This window comes from Dasypus novemcinctus, chromosome 8, assembly GCF_030445035.2.
Source record: "Dasypus novemcinctus isolate mDasNov1 chromosome 8, mDasNov1.1.hap2, whole genome shotgun sequence".
NCBI classification, from domain to species: domain Eukaryota; kingdom Metazoa; phylum Chordata; class Mammalia; order Cingulata; family Dasypodidae; genus Dasypus; species Dasypus novemcinctus.
Genome location: NC_080680.1, coordinates 14,329,405 through 14,349,582, shown reverse-complemented (window position 1 = coordinate 14,349,582; position 20,178 = coordinate 14,329,405). Strand labels below are relative to the sequence as shown.

The 20,178-nt window shown below is 58.0% G+C and overlaps 1 protein-coding gene across 1 annotated transcript in view; it reads left to right on the top strand.

Moving 5' to 3' along the window:
- Positions 1-20,178, top strand: part of WNK2 (WNK lysine deficient protein kinase 2) — a 170,159-nt gene that overhangs the window by 59,283 nt on the left and 90,698 nt on the right. The window contains exons 4-6 of the mRNA XM_071216586.1: positions 3,415-3,572; positions 12,973-13,061; positions 15,024-15,243. Coding sequence (XP_071072687.1) covers positions 3,415-3,572; positions 12,973-13,061; positions 15,024-15,243 — 467 coding nt within the window. The remainder of the gene's footprint in view (positions 1-3,414; positions 3,573-12,972; positions 13,062-15,023; positions 15,244-20,178) is intronic.

The following is a 20,178-nucleotide window of genomic DNA, read 5'->3' as shown; positions in this document are numbered from 1 at the left end:
TTAGGATGCCCCGGGAACCAAACCCGGGATCTCCCATGTGGGAGGGAGGTGCCCAATCACTTGAGCCACCTCCATTCCCTGCTTGTTGTGTCTCTCATTGTGTTTCCTCGTTGTGTCTTCTTATTGTGTCATCTCGTTGCGTCAGCTTGTCAGCTTGCCACGCCACGCCCATCATGTCAGCGCGCTCTCTTGCTCTTCTTTAGGAGGCATCAGGAACTGAACCCGGACCTCCCATTTGGTAGGCGGGCACCCATCTGCTTGAGCCACATCCACTTCCCCACACGTTATTTTTAAAATTCAGATTTAAATGGCTACAGTTTGAGGAGGGAGCAAAAAGTTGGGGTGCTGCAGTGTTCCCCAGAGGATGGGCAAAAGGGGGCATTACTGGGAGTTCCTCTGCCTTTGCTGAGTCGGGGGCCCCTGCCCCCCGACAAAGCCAGTCCTCACGGGAGCCTTTGGGGAGCTCATTGCTGGGCAGGGCAGCTGGTTCCTGGGTTCCCAAAGGCAGCAGAGGAGGCAGCGCCCTGGACGCCTGCTGCGTGGAGGTGGCCCTGGGGCGGCTCAGGCGTGTCTGCCCGTCACAGGGGCTTGCAAGGAGAGCGGGGGCTCTGGGTACTGGGCGGCTCAGCTCTGGCTTTCTGCCCCAGCGGCCTGGGCAGTGGTTTAGGCTGAGGCCCCCTGGGGGTGTCCCCACCCCTTCAAGGCATGTGGCGCAGTGCCTGCTGCCCGATGGGGCTCTGACCGTCATCCCCGTTTTTAACGGTGCAGCCCCGTCTTTTCCGGTTCCAGGAAGGAGGAGATGGTATCGCCAGGGCTTGATTGGGAATTGGTGGGAGTTTATTTATTTACTTATTTAAATTTATCTAGCTTTAAGCCAAGTCTTCTGTTTATTTTATTTTAACATTTGTTTTATTTATTTCTGTTATCCCGCCTCTTTGTTTGTGTTTGCTGTGTCTCTTCATTGTGTGCTTGTCCTCCTTTCATTCAGGAGGCACCAGGAACCAAACTGGATCCTCCCATGTGGGAGGGAGGCACCTAATTACTTGAGCCACTTCCGCTCCCTGCTTTGTCGTGTCTCTTATTATGTTTTCCTCCTTGTGTCTCTTGTGCCAGCTCACCGAGCCAACCTGTCACACCAGCTCGCTGTCTTGCCTGCCTTCTTAGGAGGCACTGGGAACCAAACCCGGGACCTCCCATGTGGTAGGCTGGAGCTCAGTCCCTTGAGCCACATCCGTTTCCCTTTGGTGGGAGTTGTAAACACTTAAACGGGCTCCCTTCCTTGAGCAAAGGAGAACATACCCTGAATACGGTACCTTTCACACGTCTGGGTTAACCTGGCTACGTTTCCTTGTCTCTCAGTTACAATTTAAGGAGTTCACAATACCTGCCCCGGGGTCTGGGCAGGCAAGAGCTGCTAGTGGGACTCCCCAGTGGGGGCACTGGGGAGGGATCATGGAGGGGGCTGAGGGCAGGTGAATACATCACCCCTTACTCAGGTGGGCTCAGAACCATGTGTAGGGGGTGGTCCCAGCCCGGGCAGTGTATTCACTCTTATGTGACAATCTTAGTGGTAGAAAAACACTTTAAAAAGATATTAACTTAAAAGTTGTCTGTGCAAAAGTTTTAAAATACACTCATCTGGTTTAAAAACCCAAAAGAATGAAAAATTCCTATCGAAATCTCTATTTGACTTCTGCCCTCTCTCCACTCCATTCCCTTCATTTCTGATATTTCCTTCCAGAATTCTTTCTGCATGGAAGCCAGTTGAAGCATACATTCTTGTTTTCCATTTTTATGCAAAATCTTAACTTTTTTTTGGTCCAGTACATAATCCATATTACATTGGAAAATACGGGTAAATGGAAAAAAAATATATAAACTCACCCGGGACCCATTTGTATCCAAGAGAGAACCACTACAAACATTTCCATGTATTTTCTGACCCTTTCCCTCATGCTTTTTAAAGCAATAATTAGCTCATGCTATTTTCCATCTGCTTTTCAAAAAAAACTAAAACATTTTGAAATTCTTTCAATCCACAAATATATATAGAAGTTAAAAACAGCCAATTGGGCCTTTTTTTTTTTTTTTTAAAAGCTTTCTTTATTTTTCTTACATTTTTTTTAGCAGTTATAGATTTGCAGAAAAATCTTGCAGAAAATACATAGTTCACATACACCTCCCCCCCACAGGTCCTATTTTAATGAAAGGTTTTCATGATTATGAAAGCAAAACCTGCTTGTAAAAAATCTTAAAAACCCAGGAATGTAACTGAGAAGCAGAACTGCCTCTGCCCTCCCGCCTCCAGAGGCCGTTTGCTCGGTTTACCTTCTTTCATTTGGGGTGGTCCTCGTATAAGTGTGATTTTATACTATTGTTACCTTTTTGTTTCTTTGAGGTACTGGGAGCCAGGGCATGAACCCCGGACCTTGTATGTGGGAAGCTGGTGCTCAACCACCGAGCCACATCAGGTCCGCTGAGTTGGTTCTCTTGTTCGCTTTTGCTTGTCGTTGGTTTCCATTTTCCTTAGGAGGCACCGGGAACCGAACCCGGGACCTCCCACGTGGGAAGCAGATGCTCAGCCACAGAGCCACATCTGCCCCCCCGTTGTTCCTTTTAACCTAACCTATTACGGGTGTCGTGCGTCAGCGTTCCTAGTAAGCATCAGTTTTAAGTCTTTTGTCTTCGTTCTGGCACAGTGTTCACTCTCTGTGAACATGACCTTCGGCAGCCCCCTGGTGTGCGCCATCCCCCGTCCCTCCCAGCACTGGGGCTCTTTATTGGTTTCGCAGGGCCACAGAGTGCTCTGACGCGTGGGTGCACACAGTTTTCCTGTCCACCCCCCTGTTGGAACCACCGAGGGCCTGCCTCCTTTTGGCAGTTCGAAGTAGCTCTGCTGACGGGGAGAGCTTGCCCTGCTTGTCTGGGGGCTGCCCGACGCTGAATCTGTCATTCATCGAATGGCATCTAGAGAGACAAGGGGGAGGCTGGCTCGGGGCTTTGCCTCCTTGGAGAGCTGCACCTCCAGGGTTTTGGCCCAGACCGTCCCTTGGGGCCTGGTCGTCTCCCAGCGCTGTGGGCAGAGGGCGGCGCTCCAAGGCTTCGTCCAACCCTGACATCACGTGGTCCCAGGTAGGATTTTTGGAAACTGGCTGGCATGGCATTTCCTTGGGGTCCTGGACCCAGGCCACGGCAGGTCCAGGCCTTGGACAGGAGGCACAGCGTATGGGGGTCCTGGCGGCCTCTCTCTTGGAGCTCCCTCCCGTGGGAGCCGAGCTGGGCATTCCAGGTGTGCCCTGGGCAGGTGCTCAGGGGAGTGGGCGCTGAGAGGTGGGGAGGGGCTCCTGGGCTCGGGCTCAGCTGCGTTCCCTGCCTGTGACCGGCTGACCACTGTGCCTCTCGCTCCCCGCACAGGTACCCCTGAGTTCATGGCACCCGAGATGTACGAAGAGCATTACGACGAGTCGGTGGACGTCTACGCCTTCGGGATGTGCATGCTGGAGATGGCCACATCGGAGTACCCCTACTCGGAGTGCCAGAATGCCGCCCAGATCTACCGCAAGGTCACCTGTGTGAGTCGGCCCGGGGCCCCCTGGTCAGGGAGGACATCCAGAGCTGGGCTTTGTGATCTGTCCCCAGATCCTCAGATGGCTGCGTAAGGAAAAGGTGGGGGAACTGAGGCTCAGTGTGGCTCAGCTGGCTGCTGGAGGCCAGCAGATGAAATCATGCCGTGGTCCTAGAAATAACAGGAATAAATGGTGCAGCTGGCCCTGCTCCTGGGAGGGGTGCCATGGCACTGCGTTGACACATTGGCTGCCACCCGGTCCTTGCTGGACACCCTTAATTCCCACAGGACAATGGGGAAACCAAGGCAGGGAGAGGTTCGAGCATTGCCAGGGGCCCCCGCCCAGGAGGCACACCCTGGCTGCCTGTCCTGGAGTCCCCTCCTCTGGGCTGCCCCTGGAGCTGCCTGTCCCCATCTTCTGTATTTGGAAAACACATCTTTGTTTTCCTTTTTGGCCCAGCAGTCAGCGCTCGGCCGGCTGCCTCTCTAGGCATTCGTCAGCCTCGGGCAGACGTGGGAATGCTAGTCCCCGTTTTGCTGTCGCTGTGGTTTTTTGCTTTTGTTGGGGAAGCTTCAGCTGTGCAAACAAACCGGGCATTGTCTTCCCTCGGCACCGACCCCAGGCTGGCTGTGCGCCCCCACTCGATGGAGGGAACACAAACCGAGCCCTGGGGGCGGGGCAGACAGAGCCGTGGCTGTTCCGTGCCCTTTTTACCTCTCCGTTTTCTCCCGTGCCCGTCCAGGGAGGCTGCGGGGGCCTGCAGAATCAAGCTTTGCCTGTGAGCGCCAGGCTGTTGTGATTCCCCGGCTTTCCCAGTGCACCCTCTGCTCTCCCCAAGCCCAAGCGTGGGGTGGCTCTGGGGCCTCGTGGCAAAGCCTGGGCTCACGCAGGGCTGCCGTGTCAAGTGGCTACCTCTTGAGTGCAGCTCTTCCCGGGCTGCCTGGCTCGGCTTGGCTGTAGCAGCCTCTGCCCACACTCCTAGGGCCCGGGAACCTGGGTTCTCGGCATCCCCGGGGCAGCTTTGCCCCCATCTTGTCCCCTCCACCCTGAGCCCTTGCAGATGGGAGCTCTGTTCTCTCCTGTGGCTGTTAATTCTGGATTTTGAGTCAATCATCTGCTTTTCTGGAGCCTCCGTGGCACAGCAGGCCGTGCTGTGCTTGGCACGGAGGATTCCAGGTGGAAAAGGCAGAGTCCCTGATGCTGAGGCACTTGGGCATGTGACTCAGAGACCCCTCCCACCCCCAAAAGATGCAGGATGCCCGGGGAAGTGCCGGAAGGAGGGGAGAAGAAGCCCTGGCAGCCATCTAAGCTTTTTCTATCAAGCATCTCTTAATTTTTCCAGAATCTACTCTTCACCCAGTATAAAAGCCTTTTGGTATTTGCAATAGCAGCACCCCACTTGCCTGGTACCAGAGTCAGTCTGCTAGGTGCCAAAATTCAGATACCATGAAATGGGTTGACTTTTACGGTAGGGATTTGTTTGCTTATAAGCTTACAGTTCTGAAAATGTCTAAAATCAAGGCGTTATCAGGTGATGCCTTCTCCCCAAAAACTGGCTGCTGGCAATGCTGGGCTCCTCTGTCACATGGCAAGGCACAGGGCGGCGCCTGCTGGGCTCTCCTTGCTCTTCCAGGCTGCTCTTGACCTCCTCTGGCTTTCTCTTCCTTCATGGCTTTCTGCATATTCATCTTTATAAAGGACTCCAGAAAGAGGATTGAGACCCACCCTGGGCCATGCCCCAGCTGAAGCGATCTAACCGAAAGGTCCTACCCACCACAGGTCCACACCACAGCTTTAAGGGCATGATTTTCTGAGGTGCATAGCATACATGCAGTGGCAGGGGGAGGGCGTGGGAGAGATTTAGGGGTTCATTTCCCAGCATCTGGGTGTGTGTGCAGGTGAAAGCGGAGTCCTAGACAGCTGTTGGGGTTCTGGTCTGGAAAGTGGGTGATGGATGGTGGTCTGGCTACTGAGCCTGGGGAGGACGGGAGGGCTAAGCAGCATCCAGCATTGGGTGCCGGGTGTTCTTGGCTGCTCTGATCCTCCTAGCACCTCCCCCGCCACTGTCCCCCTTAAGTCCCAGGAGACAGGCAAGGCTTCCAGGCCCTGAGTGGAGCGGTGCTCTTATCTTGCCTCTGTTCGTCTCTTTGCAATGAGCCCTCCTACCCGGCTGCTTCAGTGCACCCCTCCATTCCCTCGCGCTGCGGTACGGGCAGCTGAGCTGATCCACAGTCTGGAGACCACCCTCGGCTCCTGGATTCTCAGACTCAGGCGCCCTCAGCCCCCCAGACCCAGTGTCCCTCAGCTCAGAGACGGGAACCTCTTTAATGCTTCCCATGTTCTTTCTCCAGCACGTTCTTCGCCTGCCTCTGGGGTTTAGGTGAAAATATTCACCCACACTTACATTTATGATTTTTCCAAACCATCTGCCCTCAAGTAATGATTCTTGCTCCTTTCTCTTGGTGTTGTTAAACCTCCTGTTTTAGTCTCCTAGCTGCTAAAACAAAAACCCTGCAGTGGGTTGGCTGAGACAACAGGAATTCATTAGCCTCTGGTTGCAGAGGCTGGAAGTCTGGCTTCCTTCCAGGGTCAGTATCATCTGGCAGCTAGTGGTCTTTGGGCTTCCTTGGCTTTTCCGTCACTTGGCAATGCATATGGCGGCGTCTTCTCTTTTCTCTTCCAGCTTCTGTTGACTTCCAGCTTTTTGCTTCCCGTGGCTTCTCTTTCTGTGTCCAGTTTCCTTGGCTTCTCACAACTTCAGCCCTTTTGGATTAGGGCCCCCCCTTGTTTGGTTTGGGCTCACCTTATCAGCATCTTCAAAGTTCCTCTTCACAGATGGGTGCGCACCCACAGGGGGTGGGATCCGAACGTGCCTTTTGTGGCAGACATGATTCAATCCCCAGTATGTTCTTTTTTTCTCTTGACTTCAATGAAATGGTACGAGGGGGTCTCATCTTGAATGGGGGTGTATAGTTAAAATTACCCTGGAAAACCCCCTAAATTTCTCATAGAGCTCAGCGTTCCTGACATCTATTGCCGCGTAACAAAGAAGCCCTCCACGCCGAGGGTGGAACAGCTGTCATTTTCTTATGCTCATGGATCCTTTGGGTCAGGGGCTTGGAGGGGGCACATCGGGGATGGCTTGTCTTTGTAACGTGGTGTCTGGGTCTCCGACGGAAGCAGTTGGAGGCGACTCGAGCTGCTGGGACTGGAGCTTGAGAGTTGGTCCCTTGTGTCTGACACCTGGGCTGAGATGGCTCCAGCAGCTGGGGGGCTCGCCGGCGCACCCCCCCTTCCTCTCCGGGTACTTCCAGTCCCACCCAGACCCTCCTCGCCTCGGCGGGAGGCCCTCAGAGAATCTGAGGCTGTGCTCTGTCGCTGCCGCGTGCCACGTCATTGAGGGGCAGGGGCCGCGTGCGGGAGCCTGTGTGCCCTCATGCCCTCATGCAGTGGAGCCTCTCCCGCGGCGAGACGCCCGGCCTGTGAGCGACCCGGGGGGCGTGGGCGCAGAGGCAGGTGCAGAGCGGCGGCCTCCGGTGGGGGAGAGCTGCCCACGCGGCTCGGCCGCCGCGCTCCCTCTTCAGGTCGCCGCTGGGAGGCCCTGCAGGGTGAACGGTCGCGGCTGCGGGGTGGGGAGTTCGCAGCCTTCAAACGGGCTGGCTCGCGGGGCCTCCACCTTGCTGCCCGCACAGCCCTCCCCGGAGGCCCCGGTGGCGGGCAGTTAGACTCGCAGGGGGACAGGCTCGAGGGGGTTGAGTCCCTCCTTATTTCCCGAGATCCCCTGCCCTCTGTTCTGTGAGATGCGTGTTTCCGGTGCCCCTGAGAATGGGCAGGATTCCAGGACGCTCCGTGGGGCATCAGCGCTGGGAGTCACCGCCGGGTGTAGACTCTCTTCTCATTGTGAAATGTGATCCTTTATGTTCTCTTGGTTTAAAAAAAAAAGCCAAGGCCAGACCTGCTGTGGCTAAAGGGAAAAAGGATGTTACAGCTGAGTCCCACGTTGTGTGTACAGTTTTCTAAACTTGTTGCTCCCCGATCCTGCCCCCACCAGAAAACAGCACACACTCACCAGCCACCACCCCGGGGGGTCGTGATGGGCTCTGCTGCCTCTCCTGAAGCCCGCGGTTCTGGCTGCCGGCCTGCTCGCCCTGCCCCCTCCCCGCCCCTGCCTTCCGCTGGCCGGGGGCCACTGGGTGGGAAGATCACCTGGCCCCTACAGCGCCCTAGAACTGGGCGCCCCACCCGGCCCAGGAGCGGGTGGGAAAGGGCCCGGGCGCCAGTCACCCGGGCCGAGAGCCGCCCGAGGCTCCCCGGGGCTGCGCCCTGGCTGGTCTGGGGCAGCTCCTTCTGGGAGAGGCCCACCTCCCAGCTGAGGGGGCCCCCAGGCTGATTTGCAGAAGACCCCGGGGGGGAGGGGCGGCCACCAGGCGCTCGGCCATGTCCGCGTCCCCGATCGGCACAAGCTGTGTGTTCTGGGGGTGGCTTTCGTTCTCCCCTTTCCCTCTGGTGCTGAAGTCTCCTGCCGGCAGCTCAGGGCAGGAGGACGGGCCTGAGGGCGGCGGAGCGCACAGCGGCATCCCCCGGCCTCCGCCTGCCCTACGTGGGGACGTGGGCGTGGAGCCGCCCGGCACCCGGCTCCCGGGGCCTGGCCCGTGTGCTGTGTGCTCCGAGCCTCTGCGCCTGCGTCCTCGGGGGTCCTCTGGGCTTGCAGCACCCTCAGGTGGGCACCCTGCCGGTGCCCTGGGTGGGGGTGATCCCCGGGCTGGCGTGGCCGGCAGCAGGGACACGGGATGCCCGTGGTGGACCCTCGGGTCCTGTGCCGTTGGGGGTGGGCGCACAGTGGCTTGGAAAGGCTCCTCCGCTCTGTGGTGGGTGTCGTGCAGACCCACCACCGTGGGGGCTTCCTCGCCGCTGGGCCTCAAGGCTGAGGCTTTGCTGGCAGGACCACCCCTGATCCTCCCCTGCACAGGAGCCGAGAGAGCAGGCCCTCCACCCCCCCACCAGGCATCCTGCAAGGAGGGCCTGTGGGGGCTGGCTGCCACGTCCCACCCTGGGCGGGTGCAGCATGGGGGTGTCATCCTTGCCCCCGCTGTGGCCCGGCGAGGCCCCTGGACCCGCTGTCTCCCAGGGCCCCTGGTGGAGCCGTCCTGGCTCCGTGGTCCTGGCCAGCAGGCCAGGGGGTCAGGTTGTTTCCCACAAGCGCCCAAAGGGAGAGTACCCCTGTTCAGGGCACATGGGGCCTGCATGGTGGGGACCCAGTGCCCTCCGGGACCGTGCCGCGAAGCCTGGCACCCGCAGCTTGCTGCTGCCCAGCAGCCTCGAGGGGTGGGCCAAAGGTGAGTCCCCGGCTATGGGCGGGGAGGTCCGAGAGCTGTAGGGGTCTGGGATTTGTCACGCTGTGACTGTGCCTGCTGGCGGGGCCTCTCCCTCCTCCTTGTGCAGGGCCACGGTATGTACAGTGGGCGCCCTCTGTGTCCCAGCCGCGGTCAGGCTTCATGTGCGGTCTAGCCAAAAACTCACTTCTTCACCGCGGCCTGTGAGGGGGATGCTTTTATTTTCCCATTTTACAGATGGGCACACTGAGTCCCAGAGAGGTGAAAACAACTTGGCAGAGGCCACACGAGTCGTACAGGGCAGCGCCGGGATTGCCATCCAGCTTTGCTCCTGAACCCAAGCACCCTTCCCGTCAGGGCTTCAGGAGAAGGGACGCACACTGCCGGGACAGTGTGCGTGGTGAGGGTGGCGGAGGTGGCGACGTGGGAGGAAGGGAGAGGTGACTCCTCCAGTGGGGAAGCTTCTGGGTGGGCGTTAGGGTTTCAGGAGAAGTCTGCCCTCGGGGACGGCTGTGGAGCGTGTGTGTATTTCCCACCTTCAGGTCGGTAGGTCTGAATCGCCCCCTGTATTCGTCAGCCAAAGCTGTGCTGATGCAGAAGTACCAGAACTCTGTTGGCTTTTATATAGGGTATTTATTTGGGGTAGAAGCTTAACAACCACAAGGTCCTAAACAGTCCAACTCAAGGTACCGTGCACATAAGAGGTACTTTCTCACCCAAAGCCATTGGCCTCGTGTGAAGCAAGATGGCAGGCCATGTCTGCAGGGGCTCAACCGTCCATAAATCATCAGGAGTCAATCTTGCTAAGTTCTCTGCAACTTTGAAACATAAGTTTCAATAATAATTTTATCATTTACTTCTAAGCCTCATAAAAGGCCTTTTTCGTGTCCATATTCCTACCAAGTCTCTTCAGCACACTCTAGGCCTTTCGTATCAAGCGTCTCCCAATTATTTCCTTCTAAGGCCTTATCAAAAGTTTCTTTAGCAGCCATATTCCTACCAACAGTCTCTTCAAAGCAATCTAGGCCTTTTCCACCAAGCATCTCACAATTCCTCCAAAAAATATCCCTTACCCATTTGTAAAACTGTTCCAGCATTTTGGAAATTGCAAAAGCACCACCCCACTTCTCGGAACCAAATTCTGTATTAGTCAGCCAAAGGGGTACTGATACAAAGTACCAGGAATCTGTTGGCTTTTATAAAGAGCATTTATTTCAGGAAAAAGCTTACAATTACAAGGCCCTAAAGAATCCAACTTAAGGTACCACAAGAGGTACGTCTCGCCCAAAGTCTGTAGCCAGTGTTGGCACCAGACGGCGGGTGCGGTCTGAGGGTTCAGCCTTCCTCTTCCTCTTAAGGCCCTCTTCCAGTCTCAGCTGTAGGCTGGCGGAAGGCTCCTGTCTCTTCCTGGGGCATGTTCCTTTCCAGGCTCTGCTGCTCTGGTCTCTTCACAGGGTCAGCTGTAGGCTGTCAGTCTCATCTCTCTTCCCGGCCACGGCATCCTCTGCGTATCTTCACTTCCTTGTGAGGGTCTGTTTTATCAGTCCAAGGGGCTGGGTCTCAGCACTGAGTCGGACGCTAGTGACTGGTTGAGTCAAAGCCCTAATTTTAACGTAATTGAATTGGACGTCTCAGCTGAATCTAATACAATCAAAGGGTAACACGCCCAGAGAAGCAGACTGGTTCACAAACATAGTCCATCTCTCTTTTTCTGGAATTCACAAATACCATCAAACTGCCACACTCCTTTCTGCCACCCTCATGACCCATAACAGCCCCTCAGCAAGGACCGTAAAACAAGATGAAATGAAACTCACGCAGAGCAAGTCTTCCGGGCACCACCTTTCTCTTCTGATGGTTGTTAATGTGAGGTGAGCAGAACAGAGACGGGGGGTTGGCACCCTCGCCTAGCCTGGCTCTGTGGCTTTGGGCCAATCCCTTGGTCTACCCTGAGCCTCAGTTTCTTTATCTGCAAAGGACAGAAACCATATCTGCATTTTGAGGGTTCAGGGATACCTGTGCACATTGTCCAGTGTTACTTGGGAAGGGGGCAGGTCTCCCTCCCCCTCTGTTTGTCTCCATGTGGACATCCCTGGCCCAGTTCAAGAGGAAGCTCTGTAGCCCAGTTCTGATCAACACCTTTCCAGAGACCAAATGCTATATTTGAGGTGTTACATTCAGTATCAAATTCTGCAGCTTAGGTTGAGGCCATGCCACGTGTCTTTGCCAAGGTGACGGTCGTCACGAAGCTGTGAGTGTGAGTAGAGATCTTGACCTTGGTGAGACCAGGCCAGCCAAGATGGCGGCTGACTGCCTCGTGCTTTAACAAGCGGTGTGGGGAGCAGGTGCAGCTCAGTGGTTGAGTGCCTGTTTCCCATGTATGAGGTCCTGGGTTCAATCCCCGGTACCGCCTTAAAAAAAAATGGTATGGAAAAACCCCGACGACATTTCCAGTGGAATTTGTTTCTTCGAGGAGGCCTAAGTGGTAGGAAAACGTGTCTGTTGGCTACAAGCAACAGGAGATGGCAGATTTGCAGGGGGGATGTCACACAAGTCACCAACTTATTCCAGGCATTGCTTTATCTTGCCTGAGGTTTGTTGAATTTCTCGGAACTGTGAACAAATAGTTTTCATCAAATGTGAGAAAACCATTAGCCACCATTTCTTCAAATATTTTTTCTCTTCCCCTCTTATTCTGTCCTTCGTAGGCTGCAGTTATACATTTATCATATGCATATGTGGCCACTTGATATCCCAAGATTAAATTAGCTGACCAGAGCCTCAGTGACCAGTTTTTTCTCTGTACTTCCTCTCAGATGATTTTATTGGTACATTTTTATCTGAGTTTGCCGGGGCTGCTATGACAAGTACCACACACTGGATGGCTTAAGCTACAGGAATTTATCGGTTTGCAGTTTGGAGGCTTTGAAGTCCAAAATCAGGGTATTGCCAGGCACGTTTTCTCCCGCAGCCTGTCCTGCTGAGGTGCTGGCTTTGTACCGGCCTTGGGCCTCCTAGGCCTGTAGATGCATCTCTGCCCCCGTGACCACCTGTGTCCAAATTTCATCTGCTGAGAAGAACTTCAGCCGTAGTAGATGAAGGCCCTCCCTGATTCAATGTGGCCTCATCCAAACAGGGTCTTTGAAGGTCCTGTTTACAGAGGAGTTTGCATCCTTAGAACTGGGCGTTCGGATTTGAACCTGTCTCTGTGGGGGCACGATTCAGCCCACTGCAGTCTTCAGGTTCACTCCTTGTTTCTTCTGCAGGGTCTAATTTGCTGTTAATCTGTTCTAATGAGTTCTGTGCTCCTCATCTTCAGTTCCATTTGATTCTTTTGATACCTTCCATTTCCGTTCCTTGTTCTGTTCATTTTCCTTTAAGTACTTGTATGTAGCTCTAAGAACTTCTAACAGCTTTATCTGCAAGTTCCAGCATCTCTCTCAATTCTGGGTCTCTATCTGTTGGCTGATTTTCCTGCCCAGTTGTGGATCACATTTTCCTGCTTCTTGGTATATCTAGTAATTTTTGATGAGATGCTGTACATTGTAAATGTTTGTTTATGCCTTTGTGCTACGTGAGCTCTGGGAGTGAGTTTTGCCCGCAGCTCCCCTGCTGTTGTCATCCAGTCTTGTGTAATTCCCTCTATGCACATGCATTCGACTTCTCAGCCACGACTTGGGGGAACCTATCTGCTGATATCTGGGGCTCTCATTCTGTGTAGCTCCCTCCTCGCTGGACCTGCAGCCTCTTCAGCCTCCTGGAGGCTGATCTCTGCATCCGCAGCTCACTGAGGCTGCTGGGCACCCTTTGGGCTCCCTCCCTGGGCCACAGTCAGGGAACTACCTCTAGGCTCACCTGATTTGGTCCTTCCTCCCAGAGCTCACCGTCCTGGGAGTGTCTGAAAAGAGCTGCTTTGTCTATTTTGTCCAGTTTATTCGAGGTGACCACACCCGTTACTCACTACTCCATTGCAGCCAGCCTGGCAAGTTCTCATGCAGTGGGAGACCACCCCCCTGAGCAGCCAATTCTGCATGTCATTTGGGGTCAGCTAACCATCCTGATGTGGCTTTCAGGGTATCAAGCCAGCCAGCTTTGAGAAAGTGCACGATCCCGAAATCAAGGAGATTATTGGGGAATGTATCTGCAAGAACAAAGAGGAAAGGTGAGTGCCCGTGCACAGAGTGGGGTTCTGTGATGTTTTCCCAGCGGCAGTTGTTGCAACTGATGTTTGGAGCTGTGCTCCTGATAAGAAAAAGAGAACTTCGAAAGACGGAGAGGGGGGAGCAGGTGCAGCTCAGTGGTTGAGTGCCTGCTTCCCATGTACGAGGCCCTGGGTTCAAACCCTAGTACCTCCTGAACAAACAAAAAGAGAGAGAGAGAGAGATGTGCTTCAGGGCCATGGGGGTGTCGGGCATGTCAACAGAGGCCACTCTGCTGACGCTGGACTCCTGCCCGCGGCACCAGGGCTAGTCTGCGGATTTCGGACAGGTTAACCCTGCCTTCCTCCCTCGCCAGGCCCTTCCCCAGTTGGTCAGCCAGAAAGCTGGCAGTGCTCTCCCAGCCCTCCTGCCTCCCTCCGTCCACCTCCATACTCCTCCTCCCCTCTACCCCTCTTCTCTCCCGCCAGCTCCTCATCCGTCCTCTGCCCTCCCCACTCCTCCCCTTCCCCATCCTTCTCTGCCCTCCCCCAGCCTTCCTTCTCTCTCTGGCTCCTCGCCCTCCTCCCCTCCCCTTCTCCCTCCACACCAGCCCGGGCTCCTGCTCCCCGGTGTTGACCACTGTCTGTCCACGGCTGCCACCGCCCCTTCTCCCTGCAGTGACCCTGAGTCTGAGCCCTGTGCCTTCTCTACTGCCCCCTGCAATTTACCATCTTTTATTTCTTAAAAAAAAAAAACAATCTAAAAAAGTACAAAATGTAACCCGTATCCCAAAAGAAGCCAACAGCCATGCGGAGCCAGTACATGATCAAGCAAACCCTGGGACGCCGCCACCCAGACAGAGAGCAGCACCAGCAGTCTCCCTGAGCGTCCTTCCCCCGGTCACCCCGTCCTCTCTGGGCAGGCAGCTCCCCAGGTTCTGGTGGTCCACACTGAGAGCCGGCTCAGCCAGCAGGTCCCCTCCCAGGCACACCCCGAGCTGCACGCACGTGTCCCAGAGCTGGCCCGGGGCGGCGGGCTGGGAGCCACCCGACGTCCACCAGTCGGTGGGACAGGAGCCCGCTGCCCTCCCACGCGCACGTCTCGGCAGCAAACGGAAGGAGCCGCGACACCCGCGGCCGTGTGGGCGCGCTCACAGACTTGGTAAATGGAAGCAGCCGCCAGGAGAGTGTGCAGCGGGAGTGCGTTCCATGCGGTTCCAGGCGCGCAGGCTGGGGCTGCGGGTTTGGGCGGCACCTGCTGAAGAGCCGCGTGGCAGCGGTTGCCGGCGGCCCCTCCCCTCTCCCCACGGCAGCCGCGCCCGGGGCTTCCAGCTTAGGTCTGTGTGGTGCCTTGAGCCGGGGTCCCCGCAGTTGGCCTTGCTGCTCCCCGCCTGCCCCCCTTGCTGCAGCCCCCGCTGGCTGCCTTGCTGTTCCCTGGCAGACCCGGGACCCCAGCCTCCGGGCGGGAAAACCCTGCCTCTCCCCCTGCTGAAGATGCCCGAACCCTGCCCTTTGTGCCACCAGGCGGGCGTCTCCATCCGCCGCTGTCGAGCTCAGCTGAGCCTCCGTGTGACGGCTGGGGGCTCACAGGCACCTGTTATACCTGCTCACCGGGGCTGGGGAAGAGCCCCTGTTCAAAAACTATTTTCCGTACTCATTGCGTTTTTTTCTTTACAATGAGTATGTTTCATTTTTATAGCGAGGGAGGAGAAGCCTGCTGCTGCTCTAGTATATACGTGTACAGATGCGCAGTTCTCCCCCCACTGCCCCCCGCGAGGTGGGGAACGCCCATGTAAGCTGGTGAGCAACGCTCTCACGGGCAGAGCTCAGCCCACCGGCTGGGTGAAACCGGCGCGGCGCCGAGCTGCCCCGGGACGGCCGCGGCGGGCGAGGGGCCGCGGCCCCCCGACGGTTCAGGTGTGGCGCAGGTGCGCTGCCGTGTGGGGGTCCGCCCGCGGCCCTCCTCAGGCGCCCCTCCCTCCCCAGGTACGAGATCAAGGACCTCCTGAGCCACGCCTTCTTCGCGGAGGACACGGGCGTGCGGGTGGAGCTGGCCGAGGAGGACCACGGCCGGAAGTCCACCATCGCCCTCCGGCTCTGGGTCGAGGACCCCAAGAAGCTGAAGGGGAAGCCCAAGGACAACGGGGCCATCGAGTTCACCTTCGACCTGGAGAAGGAGACGCCCGACGACGTCGCGCAGGAGATGGTAAGGTGGCCGCGGCCGTGAGGCCGGAAAGCGGGTGTCCAGCCAGGGCCGGCAGGCTGAGGTTCCGAAGGTCAGGAGGGCAGTGGTCAGGACGCCCGCCCCCTCCGGGAAGAGCGGGCGCTGGAGGAAGGGCCACTCCGACGGCGCGCCGCCGGCTGCGTGGGGTCACGGCTGGTCCTGAGGATGGGGCTGGGGGCCCCGGTCTCAGCGTCGAGCGGGTCTGTACGGCGACGACGCAGGAGCGCGTTCTCCCCAACGACTCGGGGCTGATGGCCGTCAGGGCTCGGGCCCGGAGGCCGTGTGTAAGATGCGGAGGGCGAGCCAGGCGCGGCGGGCAGAGGGGGGCTCGTTTGGCCAGGCGCGTTCCTGGGACGCGGCAGGCTCGGGTTTGGGGTCTCCGCTTTCATTTGGCGTTGGAGGGGCAGCGCTGCGGTCGTTTCTGTTTCCAGCCTCTGTCGTTGTCGTGCTTTCCGCTTCTCGTCCTCCCTCCTGGGTCTCCTCCCTCTGGCTGAGCGGTGGGCAGTGAAGTGCAGGTCGGGCAGGGTGCTTAGCGGCCCGGCCCACGGCTGGCGCGACCCCTCTCTGCCTCGGGTGCCGGGCGGGTCTTGGGGGGTGGGGAGAGCTGACTGCGGAGGAGGGCAGGGGAAGAAGCCCTGCAGGCGAGGCACGGGCATCAGGGAGGCACAAGGCGGGCGGTAGCGGAGGTGCGCGGGCAGCCCGGCACTTTCCGGAGCCTTCCGTGCCAGGCCGAGCGAGTCTATCTCGGTTCTCTAGGCCGACGTGCTCAGAAAGCCAGGAGGACAGCCACTGGCCACGTGTGGGAACGTCAGTGTAAATCGATGAAAACGTGAAATTGCTGCGTTTCAGGTGCTCGGTGGCCAGGCGTGGCTCCGGCCACAGCGTGGACAAAGCAGCTGGAGAGCGTTTCCATTGGGGCAGGCAGTTCTCCTGGGCAGCGCCGCTCTGGACTGCGGGAGGGTGTTGGGTGGGCGGGGTGTGGTGGCGTCCGAGCAGGGTAGGGACACGCCCGCTGGCGGAGGCTGACCTGGGAGAGGGGCCGTGGCTGCGGCCAGGACCGCGGGTCTTTTCTGCCCCCGAGGGCCACCGCCTTGCAGGGGGATGAGACAGACACAGGCATTGGTTTTTGTTTTTATTATTTCAGTGCCCCAGCTCAGGGGTTTGGCCCAGGCAGTGAGGTTTTTGGTTTTTGTGTTTTAGGAGGTACCGGGGATCAAACCTGGGACCTCGGACATGTGAAGCAGGTGCTCAGCGAGTGAGTTAGTTACACCCTCTCCACCAGACACTTTTTAACGTACAAACGAGCAAGAACTCAAATTGGTAAGAGAAGCATTCACGTCTCCGCAGCAGCGAAAACCCAGCTGGGGAACAAAAATCTAGAAAGGTGTTTGCTATTGCAGGTTAAAAAAAAAGTAACAGATGAAAATGAAATGATACTAATTTTGACAGGAAATAACCAGCAAAAGTAAAACCTCCCAGGCTCCATTGAAGGGAGGATGCTGTCGGCGCCCACTGGGTCTGGCATGGTCTTTTAAAAATTTATTTTAGAGAAGTAGTGGGTTTACAGAAGAATCATGCATAAAATACAGCGTTCCCACACACCACCCTTTTCCTGCCACCTTCCATTGGTGTGGCACAGTTGGCATGTTCTTAGGGACTGCACTTCTTTGGCTCTGTGTTTGGAGAGCCACAAACACACACTTTTTTAAAGATTTATTTTATTTATCTCTACCCTCCCAGTGTTTGCACTTGCTGTCTGTTCTCTGTGTCTGTTCATTGTGTACTCATCTTCTTTTTTTTTAGGAGGCACTGGGAACTGAACCCCGGACCTCCCATGTGGGAGGGAGGCACCCAATATCTTGAGCCACCTCTGCTCCCTGCTTGTTGGATCTCTCCTTGTGTGTTTTCCTTATTGTGTCTCTTCATTGCGTCAGCTTGCCTCATCAGGCCATCGCGTCCACTCGCTGTCTTGCTCATCTTCTTTAGGAGGTGCCAGGAACTGAACCCAGGACCTCCCATGTGGTAGGCAGGCACCCAGTGGCTTGAGTCACATCCACTTCTCCTATGCATTCCTTTTAAATTTTATTTTTCTTTTCACAAAGTAAACTTTTGATTGAGATGTAAGCAAAAATGAGTGCGTTGCCCCTAATTGCACATACAGCTTGATGGGTTGTTCACAGGCTGGGCTCACTGAGCCCCGGGTGAGTCTGGGGTACAGGAGGAGATGGGAAGTGTGCAGATGGTGGGCTAGAGCAGGAAGAGGCGAGTTGTGCAGCCCCTTTGAATGGGCTCCACCGGGTCAGGCGGGTGGGAGCGGAGGACGCTGCTGGCCGCTGCCCTGAGCCCACTACCCCTCTTCTCTGTCCCCACCTCCTCCTCGCTCTCCCCTCTGTTCTCTTTTTCCTCCTGTCTCTTCTTCCCCTGACCCCTTTTCCGTCCCTCTCCCCCTGCCTTGCCCTTTCCTCACCCCGTCCCCTCACCCCTTCCTTTGCCTCCCCCCCCTCCCCCTCCTGTCTCCCTCCTCTTCTCTCCTTTAAAACATTCCTTTCTTTGTGAAGTACGTCATTCCTGAAATGGGTCGCTCATGCAAAAGGGGGTCCAGAGCTTGGGCTCACTTTAAAGACTGATGATAAAATACATGGGGCGTACCCCCATACCTCCCGGCCCCTCAGGACCCCCGCCCCCACCCCCCTGTTCTCCAGGACACACTGGCTCGAGTCCGCGTGAGCATCCGCAGACACCTGCAGCTCTGCCTGGGCTGTGCGCGTGGCGGCGAGCGCGTGGCTCCCACCCCCGAGGCCCGACAGGCTGGTGCGGTGCCCCCGCAGGCCCCTCTGCCGGGCTCCTCCCCTCCCCTCCGCCAGCCCGTCTGCAGCGGCCGGGGACCAGGGGCCTCCAGGGTCCCGAGACGCGCCCGCCCTCCTCCTCGGCCCCCCCCGCGCCCCCGGCTTGGGGCCCAGGACCCCGAGGTGGGCGTGCCGTGGGGGACCCTACCCGGGCGAGGCCGAGTCGTGCGCAGCCCGACCTCTTCCTCCCTGAGCGCGGCCCCCTCGCGTACGTGGTTACTTGCGTGGTAGCGTCTCCTGTGTGTTTAAGTCAGCACACATACTCTTTTTTTTGCCAATTTTTTTTTTTTTCTTTTTTTTAAAGATTCATAGATCACACACATAGTTATATAAAAAGGAAACTGGCACAGATGGAACAGCAGTCTCGGTTGTCATTTATAGCTGCTAAGCTTTAAAGGTGACTGCGGTGAGAACAAAGCATCGTGACAGCTGCTCCGCTGAGCCCAGGTGGTGGCCGCTCACCTCGGCCGGTGCTTTTTGTTCTTAAAAGGCGAGGTTGGCAAGGGTTAGGTGTTGGAGATGTTCTAGAATCTGAAAGAGACCTCCTTGCTAGATGAACGGGAGGGTGTGAGGAGGTGCAGCTGTGGCGGCTTTCTCCCCCTCCCTCTAAAGTCAACTCCCAGAGAGGCTGCAGAGTGGGGGCACAGCTTCCGTGGGGAGACGGGTGGGGTGGGAGGTGGACAGGCGGGTGGGGAGCTGTGGGAGGGGAGGTGGACAGGTGGGTGGGCGGGCAGGGGCGGGGCAGGCGGGAGTGGTCAGGCAGGAAGTGGGCAGACGGCCGGGCGGGTGGTGGATGAGGCAGGTGGGAGGTGGGCAGGGCAGGTGGGCGGGGGGCTGGGCAGGCGGTGGACAAGGCAGGCGGGGGTGGGCAGGTGGGCGGGCGGTGGGCGTGGTTGGTGGGGGTGGGCAGGCAGGAAGTGGGCAGGCGGGTGGGCAGTGAGCAGGAGGGCGGGCGGGTGGGGGGTGGGCAGGCGGTGGACGAGGCAGGTGGGAGGTGGGCAGGGCAGGCGGGCGGGGGGTGGGCAGGCAGGAAGTGGGCAGGTGGGCGGGGGGTGGGCAAGCAGGAAGTGGGCAGGCGGGCAGGCGATGGACAAGGCAGGTGGGAGGTGGGCAGGGCAGGCAGGCGGGGGTGGGCAGGCGGGCAGGCGGTGGGCAGGTGGGCGGGTGGTGGGCGCGGTGGGCGGGTGGTGGGCGCGGTGGGCGGGGGGTGGGCAAGCGGGAAGTGGGCAGGCGGGCAGGTGGGAGGTGGGCAGGCGGGAAGTGGGCAGGTGGGCGGGCAGTGGGCGGGCAGGCGGGAAGTGGGCAGGCGGGCGGGCGGTGGGCACGGCGGGCGGGGGGTGGGCAGGCAGGAAGTGGGCAGGCTGGCGGGCAGTGGACGAGGCAGGCGGGGAGTGGGCAGGGCAGGCGGCTGGGGGGTGGGCAGGCGGGAAGTGGGCAGGCAGGTAGGTGGGCAGGTGGGCGCGGCGGGTGGGGGGTGGGCGGGCGGTGGGCGGGTGGGTGGGTGGTGGGTGGGCAGGCGGGAAGTGGTCAGGCAGGGCAGGCGGTGGGCAGGTGGGCAGGCGGTGGGTGGGGGGTGGGCAGGCAGGAAGTGGGCAGGCGGGCAGGCGGTGGACGAGGCAGGTGGGAGGTGGGCAGGGCAGACGGGTGGGGGGTGAGCAGGCGGGAAGTGGGCAGGCGGGCGGGGTGCCCATACACCGAGGGTCCACGTGCCACATGGTACCAGCCCTTCCCGCATCTTCACAGCCCCCGCGTACTCAGAGACGCCAGCGCAGCGCAGAACGTGTCTAAATTCTCCATCAGAGGAAAGAAATAGGAAAAACACCTTGAAAGGAACACGACGGGTGGCTGTGAAGACAGGATGAAAATAGACCATGAACCGCAGCGCTCCGGCAGAGCCTGGCCGCCCACGGGGCAGGCGCGCTCGCTGCGGCCCCACGGCGTTTCCTTAGCGGCCTTTGGTGGTCAGCTGCGAGTGAGCCCCCCTGCGGGGCCTGCCTGGAGGCGGCGAGGCTGCCGGGCTGCGGGGGCAGAGGGGGCAGCGGGGGCAGTGGGGGCGGGGCCCTCCAGGTCC